This window comes from Cervus elaphus, chromosome X (assembly GCF_910594005.1).
Source record: "Cervus elaphus chromosome X, mCerEla1.1, whole genome shotgun sequence".
Classification (NCBI taxonomy): Eukaryota; Metazoa; Chordata; class Mammalia; order Artiodactyla; family Cervidae; genus Cervus; species Cervus elaphus.
In genome coordinates this window covers 39720515-39734441 of record NC_057848.1, presented here as the reverse complement: position 1 = coordinate 39734441, position 13927 = coordinate 39720515, and the positions used below count along the sequence as shown (strand labels likewise).

Genomic DNA, 13927 nt, shown 5'->3' with positions numbered 1-13927 from the left:
TAGGGATTGCTGCTGCTGCTAAGTCACTTCAGTCGTGTCCGACTCTGTGCAACCCCATAGACAGCAGCCCACCAGGCTTCTCTGTCCCTGGGATTCTCCAGGCAAGAATACTGGAGTGGGTTGCCATTTCCTTCTCCAAGTTTAGGGATTAGGAAATCTTAATTCAAGATGCACAAACAGGTGATGTAAATTTAACTAAATGTGAATCTTCCTGGGTCTCAACTTTTATCACTGTAGAATGAGGGAGTTAGTAAAACAATCACTGGAGACCCCTCTAGCTATCAATTTGTATGGTTCTCTACTCTCCTAGAGATATCAATAGAGTTCAAATATTTAAAGAAAAGGAAAAATACATACTTGTGATTGCATGCTTAGAATATAGATTGGAGAGGAATAAAAAACATCTAAGAAAAAATGTTCATTGCCAGCAAACCCAAAGAAGGGGTGAGGGTAGTGTTTGTGTTGGGGTGGGGAGGTAGGAGAATTAAATTGTATGTTTCATATAGAACTTTAGGCTTAGCTCTGATGTTCTAAAGATAATAGAGACACCAAAACACAGACCAGTATAAACTAGTCACATAAAAATTTCAGAATAGTCGCACAGAGCTATAAAGTCTAGGTTTCTGAGGCTTTAAAAGCCACTTAGAAGAATATCAAAGGAGCTTTTTCCACTATGCTCAAAGTTATGAGGTTTAAAGAAAATGAAGGGTCCATTTCTTAGGAAAAATGCTGAATTTTAAAATTATTTAGTATTATATAACAGCAATAATTAAAATACTTGTATGCTCATTTATATAACAGTTTACCATTTCAAAGTATATTAACATATTATATCTTGTTTAATAACCTAACAGAGAGAAGATGATGAATCCCAACTTCCATTTTATTTGTTTCTTATCCATCATCAAAAATGGTCTTCTACTTGGGAAGAGATTAACAACAAGGTTAAAAAACGTGAGGCCCAAGAAAAATGAAGAACAAGCAGTGTTTGGGTACATCAAAGTATGTTAATCTCCAACACATAAACAATAAAAGTTCATAGTTCTAAAATGATTTAGAGTGATCAATTTAGATCAATGATTTAGAGTGATTTTTTTGTGATTACTACTGAGTGAAAATGATTTGGACACACAGAAGGTAACCAAAGGCTGGAGACTGACCTCTCAATTTTCAAAAAGGTAAAGGATGGATTTCCATGACTAAAAATTGATAAATTTGACTTGGTTATCAGAAACATTCTACAAAAAATAATTAAATATCCATATTGTGAATATTTAGAACATAGCAACTGCTGAAAGGTAGCATGAGTTCCACAAAGAGTACCATAGCAAGCTAAAACTAATATCTATTTTGGCTAATATTCTAATATGATATTATAGTGTTTCTTGATTTTAATATAATGTGGGATTTTGCCTGACCAGAAGCTTAATGTGTTCTAAGAATGTGACATGACTACTAAAAAAGTGAAAGTGTTATTATGCTGTATCAATAGAAGGAAAGTCGATGGAGTACACTTACTGGCAATTCCCTCTGCAGTTAAAATTGTAAAAGATTTTATGTACATATGATACACATAGCCATTATCTGAAGACAGACTAATATTAAAAGGGGTTACCAATTCATATTCATGGCACATATTTATGTGTCTTGTATACAAGTAACAGTTTTTTTTACAGAATTCTTCATTTAAACTTTATGTTTTAACTTCAGAATATTAACTTTTGAAGACAAAGTTTATATTAGACCATTAAACCATGAACTGTAATCTTTAAATCTACTACGCGTTTATCTGATAAGTCACATGCATGCTAAGTCACTTCAGTCGTGTCTGACTCTTTGCAACCTCATGGACTGTAGCCCACCAGGCTCTTCTGTCCATGGGATTCTTCAGGCAAGAATACTGGAGTGGGTTGCCATGCCCTTCTCCAGGGGATCATCCCAACCCAGGGATTGAACTCACGTCTCTTATGTTTCCTGTATTAGCGGGCAGGTTCTTTACCACTAGCGCCACCTGGGAAGCCCTGGTCATCAATTTGTGGGTATTTCATGCATGAAATATGCTTTTTCAAATTAATAAGCCCCAAATCCTTTTGGTCAAATAGGATCAGTTTGAATAAAATGACTTTAAAAATCCTGTTGCTAAAAATGACTGTCTCACTTCCAATAAGACAGCATTAGTGTCATGTTAAACACTTAAAATCAGGCATCCTAGTGGACAGAAACATTAATAACTTTAACTCCATATTCTTTTACAAGCTATTACATTACAACACTCTAGGTAATCAAAGATTTTCAGTATTGACTTCTAAGGTTTACCTCCTTAGATAATGTGAAATCCGAATTGTCTTACCTCGGCATCCTTAAGTTTTGCAAAATTTGACTGTGCTCCAATATAGTATGAAATGCCTTTTGCTGCACCTTCCAGAGTTGCCCCTCGAATCACCAGGATGAGTAGGACAACATAGGGGAAAAGAGCTGTAAAATACACCACCTACCAAGAACAACCAAAAGTTATTATTTTTAAAACTCATGGTATATAATTGTATACAAACAAAGTTACTAGCCAGTTGAAATGTTTAGCTTATTAATGTCTGATAATACCAATACCAAAGTTGGCATAATTTCCTCTTTCTGTTTTCACCACTCTTCGAATGATCCACTTTCAAAACACTCTGATGTATGTGGCAATGTTTCCCAGGTTTATGTTGTAAATAAACACTATATCAGCAGTGGTTATTTGAAATCCAGATGGAGTGCTTTCCTAAATATATCCTAGTAAATGTTGGTAATTTCATCTCTGGTTCCTCTGCCTTTTCCAAATCCAGCTTGTACATTCAGAAGTTCAAACTACTATACAGTTGTGTTCATTTCACATACTAACAAGGTAAAGTTAAAAATCCTTCAAGCTATCTTTCAACAGTACATGATCCAAGAACTTCCAGATGTACAAGCTGGATTTAGAAAAGGCAGAGGAACCAGAGATGAAATTGCCAACATCTATTACATAATAGTAAAAGCAAGGGATTTCAAGAACAAAATATCTGCTTCACTGGCTACACTAAAGCCTTTGACTGTGTGGATCACAATAAATTGTGGAAAACTCTTAAAGAGATGGAATACTAGACCACATTACCTGCCTCCTGATAAACCTGTATGCAGGTCAAGAAGCAACAGAACCAGACATGGAACAACGGACTGGTTCAAAATTGGGAAAGGAGTACATCAAGGCTGTGGATTGTCGCTCTGCTTATTTAACTTCTGTTCAGAGTACATCATGCAAAATGCGAGGCTGGATGAAGTACAAGCTGGAATCAAGATTGCCTGAAGAAATATCAACAACCTCAGATATGCAGATGATACCACTCTAATGGCAGAAAGTGAAGAGGAACTGAAGAGCCTCTTGATGAAAGTGAAAGAGAAGTGTGAAAAAGCTGGCTTAAAACTCAACATTCAAAAAATGAAGATCATGGCATCCGGTCCCATCACTTCATGGCAAACAGATGGACGAAAAGTGAAAACAGTGGCAGATTTTATCATCTTGGGCTCCAAAATCACTGTGGATGGTGCCTACAGCCATGAAATTAAAAGATGTTTGCTTGTAGGAAGAAAAGCTATGACAAACCTAGACAGCATATTCAAAAGCAGAGATGTCACTTTACCGACAAAGGTCTGTATAGATAAAGCTATGGTTTTTTCAGTAGCCATGTATGGATGTGAGAGTTCAACCATAAAGAAAGCTGAGCATGAAGAGTTGATGATTTTGAATTGTGGTGCTAGAGAAGACTCTTGAGAGTCCCTTGGACAGCAAGGAGATCAAACCAGTCAATCCTAAAGGAAATCAACCCTGAATATTCATTGGAAGGACTGATACTGAAACTGAAGCTCCAATACTTTGGTCACCTGATGCAAAAAGCCAACTCATTGGAAAAGACCCTGATGCTGGGAAAGATTGAGGGGAGGAGGTGAAGCGGGCGACAAAGGATAAGATGGTGGATGGCATCACTGACTCAATGGACATGAGTTTGAGCAAACTCTGGAAGATAGTGAAAAACAGGGAAACCTGGCATGCTGAAGTCCATGGGGTTGCAAAAAGTCAGATGCAACTTGGTGACTAAACAACAAATGTCTGATAGGAGTGAAAATCACCTCTTGGTAAATTAGTGCATTAAGGTGGGAAAGAAAATGATTTTAAAGTAGTTTAAAAAGTAAACTTTTAACTGAAGTAGTTAGTCTATGCTCAATCCCAGAGAAGAAAGAAAATCTAGTAGTTGCCCAACTCCTGTGAAAGTTTTTAAAGTGAGTACTGGACACTTGACATTATTATCCTTAAAGCTACCATTAAGAGTGTTTGAGAGCACACATATATACATGTGAACTGCTTGTATCCTAGATAACACATGGTTCCAGATGAGCAGACTGCCTTTGAGGCTAGCTTTTCATTAATGTGGATAGTTTCTTTTCTCTATATATGTCTTATGTTTGGTAATATGCCCAAGGAGACGATTTAAACAAACCATCCCAAGACCAGTAAAAATTAATTGCCAGGGTAAATGGATTTTCATGGATTTTTCAATATTAACATAAAAAAGGAACCAAGGGTTTCAAAAATGTACAATCGCAACATTGTTTTGGAAAATTTCCACTGACTGTGATGTTCCCAGTATTTTTGTGATCTAACAGTGTCTTATTACAATGTAGCAGTAACTGTGCTAGATATTGTATCAGGAACACAAAGATAGTATCCACAGTTATTCTTGTTCTCTGTCCTTATGGAAATTTCAGTCTGGTAGTTACAAACACACACATGTTTATTTTTCTGGGTATTGTACAGCTGCTCACAGAGAAAATTTCATGTTGTCCTCTGATATTGCCACAGTGCTCTCTGAAAGTTTAAAAATAAAACAATGACATGGGAAATGTTTTTCAGAAGAGGACTTTCTGCTGAAAGAGGGTTCTGAGTCAATTTTGGCAAGCTTTAAGAGAACACTTGTATAGCTTTATTTTTTTCCTTCTCTCTCCAACAATGGAATAATGGGAATACTGACACTATTACCCTATATAACATATATAACAGGGATCTAGACTTTCCAAACCAAAAATTGTAATATATAATTTCACTTAAGATGCTTCTTTATTATAATAGGATGGAAATTTTAAAAATATACTCCCAAGCCTCAGAATGCTGTATCAGCTAGAAGGGTCCAAGTTTAGAGAAATTACACATCTAGTACTAATTTTTGCTAGTTTTATTTTTAATAATAGCAGTGTTATGTATTTTCTTAGAGTGAGGCTGCCTACTTAGAAAACTTTTCACACATTCGAAAGATCTCATGATAGAAAAAAACATGCATTTGATACTACTTGGCAATGAACTACAATGAAATTGGAAAACAGTAACATCACTGTCTAAGGTGTTTTCTAAATTACCTTTCCAGAAGACTTTATTCCTTTACATAGTGCTGCTCCAACTATGAGCCAAGACAGAAGAAGACAAAGTGCTAAATACCAAACAATGACTCCGGTCTCATCCAGTCCACTTGACCGTTGGAGTGCCACTTTACTGAAAACACATATGTCCTTTGATTAACACACAATCATTCATCTTAATACATTGAATTTTATAATATCTTTCATACAGGGGAAGCTTCATGAGTATTTTACTAATACTCATACTAATTCATATTTATTAATATTAATACAACATATTAATACTAATATTAGTATTTATTAATGTTAACATGACATCAATGTCATATGAGGCTTTTACTGATACAGTTGTATGGAGGGGCAAAAATAATTCAGTGAAAAGTCAGACTCAGAACCTTCTGGTCAACTGCAGCCAATCCAAAATTTCAAATCATAGAATACAAGATCCAGTCATTCCTTTAGCTCCGATTTTCCCCTAATATTTCAAAACTCCTCTATGGAAAAAATTAACCTTACATCAGATTATTTTACTCATTATGATATTTTTCTCCTCAAGTTAAAATGACAGAGAAGACATTTTAAATTGTATTAAATATTTTCGTATTCATCATAGTGTTAGTCACTCAGTCGTGTCTGACTCTTTGCGACCCCATGGACTGTAGCCCACCAGGTTCCTCTCTTCATGCGATTTTCCAGGTAAGAATACTGGAGTGGGTTGCCATTCCTTTCTCCAGGGTATCTTCCTGACCCAGGGATTGAATATAGACCCAGGGATCGAACCCAAGTCTCCTGCATTGCAGGCAGATTCTTTACCACCTGAGCCAGGGAAGCTCTAATTCATCATACTTGCTGTTATTATCAAAGCTAAATGGTCCCATTTTTATACCTTTTTCAAAGGCTTTCTGTAAAACTCCATGATTTCCACTAGGGACATATATAGATATAGGATTTTACTTCTTAGCTTGATGTTTAGAACATTTCAGGGGCCAAATTTTAAAAGGGTCACCCAGAGCAGTAACATGGAGATGAGGAAGACTTCATTACAGCAATAGTCAAAGAAGTTATATAAGAGTAAAGAGCAGGTATACAGTAAGGAGATTAAAGACATCATTTAAAATTAATAAAAGCAAATATAACCCCAAACATCTATTTTGTCATATAACGACAACTATAAACAAAATGAATGAGGAAGAATTTCAGCCTTAAATAGCAATTCTGCCCCTAGTATTATTCATCACCAACTGTTTATCATTAGAACTTGCTCATTATAGTCTAAAAATTGCATATTTTTCTTCAAAGCAATGCCCTAACTTATAGATAATAAGCACTATATAAATCATCACTGATGACCTTGTGCCCATTTAATAACTAACTTATGAATGACAATCTATTAGCTATGGGCTAATTTTGCAGGCTACTACTATTCACACAGGATAAACATTTGAGTCAAATGAAGTATAATTTGCTCATATTAAGAAAAGAGCTGATCAATATTTTATTATTTATAAAAAAATTTTACTAACATCTGCTTAGGATGTAGATAATGTACTGTACTCACTTCCAATACTGTTCACTGGGAAGCTGCCCTGTCTGATAAACTTCACTTCCATTGATGCAGGTAAGATTGTTGGCGTCTACCCAGCTTTTATTCGCTTGCAAGATTTCATTTATGCTTATACTCACATTACAATGTGTCACTAAAAATTAGAAAAAAAGAATACACACAGACATGTACTTAGTTTTAGAAGAGTGCTTTCCTGGAAATAAAGTTTAAATGGTGAAATACTTAAGGTACTGTCTAAATTGTTATTTATTGAATGTGGAGTAGAAATCTCACAAATGGAATAAGCCATGCACACTCAGCAACTTAAAATTTCTCTACTACTAAGCTGAGGGTGAGTATGAAAATATCTGCCCTTTTAAACAGTATGTATTTTTATATTTACAGTATATTTTTATATTTACAGTATATTATATTTACAGTAACAACAGCTGTAGAGTAATAGTCATTTCGATTGGGATTCAGTACTCTAGGGAAATTTTCATATGTGAACTTATTTAACCTATATAGATAAATGACACCTTTAAATTCCTAAGAAGTGTGAAATCTGTATCAATTTATTCTCCAATATACACAGCCAATCCCAGTGGTAATAGTCTACAATATCGATGTTACATTATTCCAAAGACTAGCAATACTCACCATCTCCTGAACACTACTATGTATCATAAACAGTGGTTTTCTCTCTTACCACTTTCCCATTTTCTTCCTTGTGCCACCCGCAACCTAGGTCTGCAAGAAGTACTCCAAGTAGTGGTTTAGCTTTACTGGCTGCCCTCAGAAATTAACATATTGCATTAATCAACTTTCAGGTTATACATGATTTATTCTAATTTCATCAGTAACCTGTGCCTCACTTAAAGTTGAACCTAAATTTGTTAGGAAATGATTTAGGCCTTTAATCTTGTTAGAAAATATAAAAGAATGAATGATTCAGAGTTAACAATAAATAAATGAATTTTACCAAAAGGTGATCTGCTACAGTTTCCATCAGCCCAACTGACAGAACATTTTGACCATGGTAGTTCACGTTGAAAAGAAGCAAACAGGTAGTAAAGACTATAGGCAATTATGACATTATAATAGATTGTCACAAAAAGGGATATCAGGACCATTGTAATCCCCACACCTGGAAAAGAGAACAATTAAAAAATAAGTGAAATTTCTTTTGCTAATTCATACAGCTGCATTCTCAATTTCCACAAAATCTATTTTAAACTGAGAAAACTGTTTCAATGTTTTCTGTTTATTGGAGGGGTGGAAGACAGTACTGCTGTCTGAATAGCTTCTCAAAATTATTTTGATAATTGATTTTTTGAGACAGATTTTGAGTTGATCAGGAAAAGGTGCCAAGATTAAAGATCTATATTAAGCCACTGAATTCACAGAAAGAAAAACCATGTTCATTACTCATTAAGTCTGTAAATTCTTGTCAGAGTGGGTACTTTTTAAAAAAAAAAAACTATTCAAGCTCATATCCTATTCACTGACCAATACTCCCATCTTCATCTATAAACCAACATTTTGACAAATAGAAGATAAAGCCTTTGAATGAATGTCCTAAGGGGAAAATGTATAGCATTTCTATAAGTATATTTAAAGAAAATTCAGTAAATTGTAATTATCTGAATTTAAACTTCTGAAATTTCTTTAACTCTCTAGTTTCAAAATGCAGCTTAGCATACTGAATATAACTCCTATTGTTAAAACTAACTTTTGAGGTAGCTTCCTTAATATTCCAGCGTGATAGTCTCTTCACCTCACTATAAATATATTTTTGATGTTACATTGAAACTTTTACAAGTAGCTTTCAGCAGCTAGCATGTACCAAAAATGATATATAATCTTCAAACAGAAAGGTTGTTTGATGTTTAATAACAATCAAAGCATTTTCGAAGAAAAAAATGTTCCCAGTGTCCTATTCCATTAGGATCATCCAAGAAAAAAATAGTGACCTGCCCTTCAACTTTTCTGAATGAGGCATTGTAAAAGACATGCAAAAGCAGGAAGACAGATCCGCATACAAAGTAGAAGAAAAGCCAGAGCCATAAAGTTAACGCACAAGACTGTTTGCCAAGAGAATTCAAAAGGTGAAAATAGGAAAATAATAACTTCCTCATATCCTTCTTAACCCCGACCATATCTGCAGCCCAAGATAAAGAGAAATACATATTAACATTTGATTTCTAAATTTGATGGTGACGAATAGAAAAACAATGTATGTCTCTGCCTTTGAAAGTTAGTTGCTCAATTGTGTCCAGTTCTTTGCTGCCCCATGGACTGTATAGCCCAGGAGGCTCCTCTGTCCATGGATTTCCCAGGCAAGAATACTGGAGTGGGTGTCATTTCCTCCTCCAGGGGATTTTCCTGACCCAGGGATCAAACCTGCATTTCCTGCATTGCAGGCAGATTCTTTACCACCTGAGCCATCATGTCCAAATGTTAAATGCTTTCATCCATACAGTGAGGACAGCTATATGCAGGAACAAAACAATAACCACAATAAGGAAAACATTTTAATACCAACCTTGAAACAATGGAAGAATCCTCCAAACTGAAACTGGACCTAAGCTAGAAAATTGTCCCATGGAGCACTCTAAGAAGAACAAAGGTAAACCAGCCAGGGCTAACATAATCACATATGGTATCAAGAAAGCACCTAGAAAAGGAAAAAAAAAAAAAAAGAACCAAAGTACTATTATATGCCCAAATCTTGATGGCACTTTGACAGCCAACACAACATTTTGAAAGCACTCTGATATAGTAGAGTCAGAGAGAACTGAGTCTGGGCTTCAAATCTGTGAGAAAGTAGTTGATTCTCTAAACCTTGGATTCCTCATCTGTGAAATGGGGATGTTGGTATTACCTAATGAGGTTGTTGTGATTATTAAAAACAATAACCTATAAAAAGCAATTCAAAGAAGTTGAATGATCATAGGCTTTGGAGACAGATAGACCTTGGTTTATATCCTGGCTTCATCATGTACTAGTTATGTGACCTGGGGCAGTTTATCTAACCTCTCAATCTTGGATTCCTCATAAATGGGAAGAGTGATGCCAACTCATCAGTTTGTGGTAACGGTTTAATCACAGAGCCTATGTGAAAACACTTCACAAAATGGGCAGGCACATAGTATATGTTCAAAGCTAGTTTCCCTCCTCTCTCCTTAAAAAAAAAAACAATCTGCTTTTAAGACTTAGGGTTTAAATGTTAAATGTGGTTCAAAGTAGAAGCTATTGCAGTTAAGTTCATTATTCTCCACATAGTCATGTGTTAATAGGAAACATTAGTTTTGGTAGAAGAATCTTGAACCCTAAAGATGCATTCAGAATTAACATTCAATTTCATAAGGACCAATTCTCCTACATTTAGATTATTCAGTCCCATTTTTGTTTTTTTGTTAAACCTTTTATTATTTTACGTTTATCCTGTCTACTTTTAGGGCATACAATTCATTAAAACTTTGACCAGATTTTTGGTAGAAGAATATTAAATTTATTGTTTAAGTATTCTAGAAGTCTTAAATTAACACTGTTTAATAAGAAAATGTGGAGATAAGTGAGTAAAACAGACTTTGGGTTGGATTATGTACATTTTTTCTTCATATAGTTTTACCATTATGATACTGTAACATCATACCTGGGGATTACATTTTTTCTAACCCTAAAAATATTTTTTACTAAAAATAAGAAGACAATAAAGTACTTGTTACATCCAAGTCACTAGTCACCAGAACATAAGGACAAATATGTTTTTACAGATGTTGCAATGTACATACCATCATTACTATGACTAATAGAAGTTTAATTCCTACCAATGGTAAATATGAAGAAAAAGTAATACAAAATATCTGTTTGAAAAACAATATGCAATGTTTTGCTAGCCCAGTGTAAACAGGTTTTTAGACACATACAAAAAACAATTTTCCTCACTCTTATAGATGGCTTTTCACCCATTATATTATTAATAACAACCATAACTGGTAGATTATCAATTGGTCAAGTTATCATCAATGGTCAAATTGTTAACACTACTGACCTAGACCCTAAGGTAGTCTGATACCTCTCTTTCTTATAGTGTTAAAAAGCACCTAAAGATAAAAATGATTCCAGATTTTAGCAACAGTCTTTTAAGCCTGACCATAAGTTTAAATATAATCTATTAACATTTGACAAATTTGAATTTCATGTTCCTGTTCTACCCTTGGGCAAAAAAGAGAAAGAAGCAATTGAGAGAGACTAGATCATCCACTACTTAAATGATGTGATCTTTAAAAAATGAGAGCCAATATGATATGCTAATTTTTAGAGGAAACAGTGAGAGAGGTAATAGCATACAATAAAATAATGCCATTTTGTCTCAGCTAAGTTTAAAAATTCTATATTAAACCTAGTTTGATATAGTTCCTAGAAATCTATAGTAAGTACTGGCCCTTTATGACATCAACTCCCAGGGTATTTCTTAATTTAAACCTGAACATAAGGGGCTGAAAAGGAATCTGAATGCTTTTCTCTACTACACTGACCTTAGGACATATGATTCCTGACTCATCTTCCAGCTCAAATGTATACTAAACTCTTGATTAAACAATGTTGTCTCTAGATAGGGTAATTTATGGCACCAAAACTTCAAGTGTTTGATAAACAGAGCTCCTTTCTTAAATCTCTGAAGGGCAGCATGAATGTTTTAATATAACCAATTAATAAGGAATGTAAGATTGAAATATCACCACACAAAATCCTATTGTACCAAGAAAAATAATTACAGTGGCATAGTTTCACTGGTATCCAATTTTGAAATATAAGGGAATGTCACCTCTACACTTCTAATAGGACTTGTAATTACAAGTAAATAAATATGGTGTAAGTGAAAAGTTGTTTCAACATTACTAGAGGATTGTGCAATTCATTCTGTTTCCTTTTGGGTGTCACTTCAGAGTTATTTTTTTCTCCTTGTTCTAATCGAGTCTTCTTTAGTGATCTATGAGGTATAAACCATATTGTTTTATAGAAATTAAACACCTAGCCTTGAATTAAATTCTATTGCATTTTAGAAGGATCTTCTACCTGGTCAATCCAATTTGGAGTATATGTAACTTATATTGCAGCTTAAAGTACAAAACCTTTAATTAATTTTTAATCAGTTCTTTCCACACTTAAGTTTCCAAAATGTAATGCCTTATTTTATTTAAGCAAATGGTTTATTTGAATTTCTTATTAGAATGAGAATTCCCTGCCTTTTGCTTAGATTCAGCAATAAATTAGGCAAAACACAACTTGAGTCTGAACACATTATCATAGGAACATGTATAAATTAAGAAGAGTAAGTCATATGAAGATTGCATGGGATTTCAAATGAGAAATCAGAAGTGCTAAATATGCAACTTTTATCAAGTTTATATCTGAAGATCTTATGAAACCAGCTTTCTAACTTGAGCTAGAAAACCATGGTCTAATAATAAAATGCAGTATGCTCATTTCCCATCCTCCCACTAACCTATATTATCATATACCTTTCCTTAGGTCTTAAAATATCATCAGAGGCCATAGAGCACCTCCCTTAAAACTGAAGGGGAAATAAATTGGGGGGTGGGTAGTACCTCCGCCATTGTTGTAGGTCAAATAGGGGAATCGCCACACGTTCCCCAGTCCCACTGCATATCCAACCATAGATAAAAGATAATCTGATTTTTTGGACCAGTTACCACGCTCCTGGTTCTCATCATTTTCAGTAACATGAAGATTCTCAGGTGCAACGTCAGCATTCTAGAAAAAGAAAAATATCAACAGCTTATTTTTCTATTAAAAATTAAACAGAAGCATAATTTCAAAAATTCATAGAGTGACAGTGAAAGAAAGACATACACAGACAGGCAGAGACAGAGAGAAACGAACCCTGAAAAACATAGCCAAAGAGAACATTTTCCAAAGCTAGTGACACCTCTGTGCATGGCAGCTTTTAAAATGAAAAAAAAACTCTGTAGGTGGATATTTTCGCTAGTTCTTTGGGTTATATCATCCAAATTTTAGTGAAAAGGTTACATGTGGCACCCAGTATAAAAGGCAAATGAAGATGGGCAAATAAAATTTCAAGTACAAAAGTCTTAAAGATGAATTAGGTAAAATCAACACTATTGAAATTGGAGGAGCTCTTTGAAAAAAGTTTCAAATATAGTTTCCGCTTTAAAAAAAAATCATAGACTCTTTTTCATACTGGCTGATAGTTTTGATGTTTGGAACTGTCAGGGAAGTTTGAGTTCCTCTCCATATCTTGGAGAGTAAAATCAGTGCTTTTCTGAAAGCCACAAAATAATATTCAGACAAATTCTCATGTCCCGTCAGGTGGAACAGCACTCTCTCCACTTTAGAGAAGAGGGAAGGGTTCCCTCAGGTCAGGTCATTTTCTTATTTCCCTTCAACCTATGGACACAGTCCAGATAGGGACAGAACACAGAAGGTGGTGGGCACACCCAAGGCAGATGATGAGGCGACCCTAAGTCTTCTAGCTACCAGAGTAAGAGCTGTCCTGTTTCCTCGCCTATATGGGGACATCTCAGCCACACTTGAAAGCATTTGAACAGAAATGTGGTAAACAGAATAGCTGAAGAGAGCAAAAACTGAGATTTGCCTCTCTTTAAGTTTTCCCTTCCCAAGCCCTCCACAGGTCCGCAGCTCACAGACTCCTACCTCCTTCCTTCTGCACTTGAAGAAGCTCAGACACTTCAACTTGTCCATGGTTCACTGGCTCCCTGGGCTGCTCCGCCTGTCTCTCAGTCTGGCCGAGCTTGACTGGTGACGGATACACACTCCCCGGTCACTAGCTGCCAGAGTGAGCCACCTTGCCCAGGGGTGGGACCATTTATGGAGGGAAGCTCCCTCCTCCCCCGCCTGGTTATCCTGTCATGTCAATTACCGGAAGGGACTAAAGTGAGGCTCCGG

General features: G+C 35.3%; 2 protein-coding genes across 2 annotated transcripts in view; one reads left to right on the top strand and one right to left on the bottom strand.

Moving 5' to 3' along the window:
- The window catches only part of CT83 (cancer/testis antigen 83), a 16127-nt gene extending 15130 nt beyond the window's left edge, over positions 1 to 997 (top strand). Inside the window, exon 3 of the mRNA XM_043896127.1 lies at positions 855 to 997. Within this exon, the coding sequence (XP_043752062.1) occupies positions 855 to 974 (120 nt within the window). The 3' untranslated portion in view covers positions 975 to 997. The remainder of the gene's footprint in view (positions 1 to 854) is intronic.
- Positions 1 to 13927, bottom strand: part of SLC6A14 (solute carrier family 6 member 14) — a 26539-nt gene extending 12612 nt beyond the window's left edge. Inside the window, exons 1-7 of the mRNA XM_043896126.1 lie at positions 13676 to 13927; positions 12589 to 12754; positions 9516 to 9647; positions 7953 to 8117; positions 6986 to 7124; positions 5428 to 5560; positions 2351 to 2491 (exon numbers count right to left, since the gene is read on the bottom strand). Coding sequence (XP_043752061.1) covers positions 2351 to 2491; positions 5428 to 5560; positions 6986 to 7124; positions 7953 to 8117; positions 9516 to 9647; positions 12589 to 12754; positions 13676 to 13723 — 924 coding nt within the window. The 5' untranslated portion in view covers positions 13724 to 13927. The remainder of the gene's footprint in view (positions 1 to 2350; positions 2492 to 5427; positions 5561 to 6985; positions 7125 to 7952; positions 8118 to 9515; positions 9648 to 12588; positions 12755 to 13675) is intronic.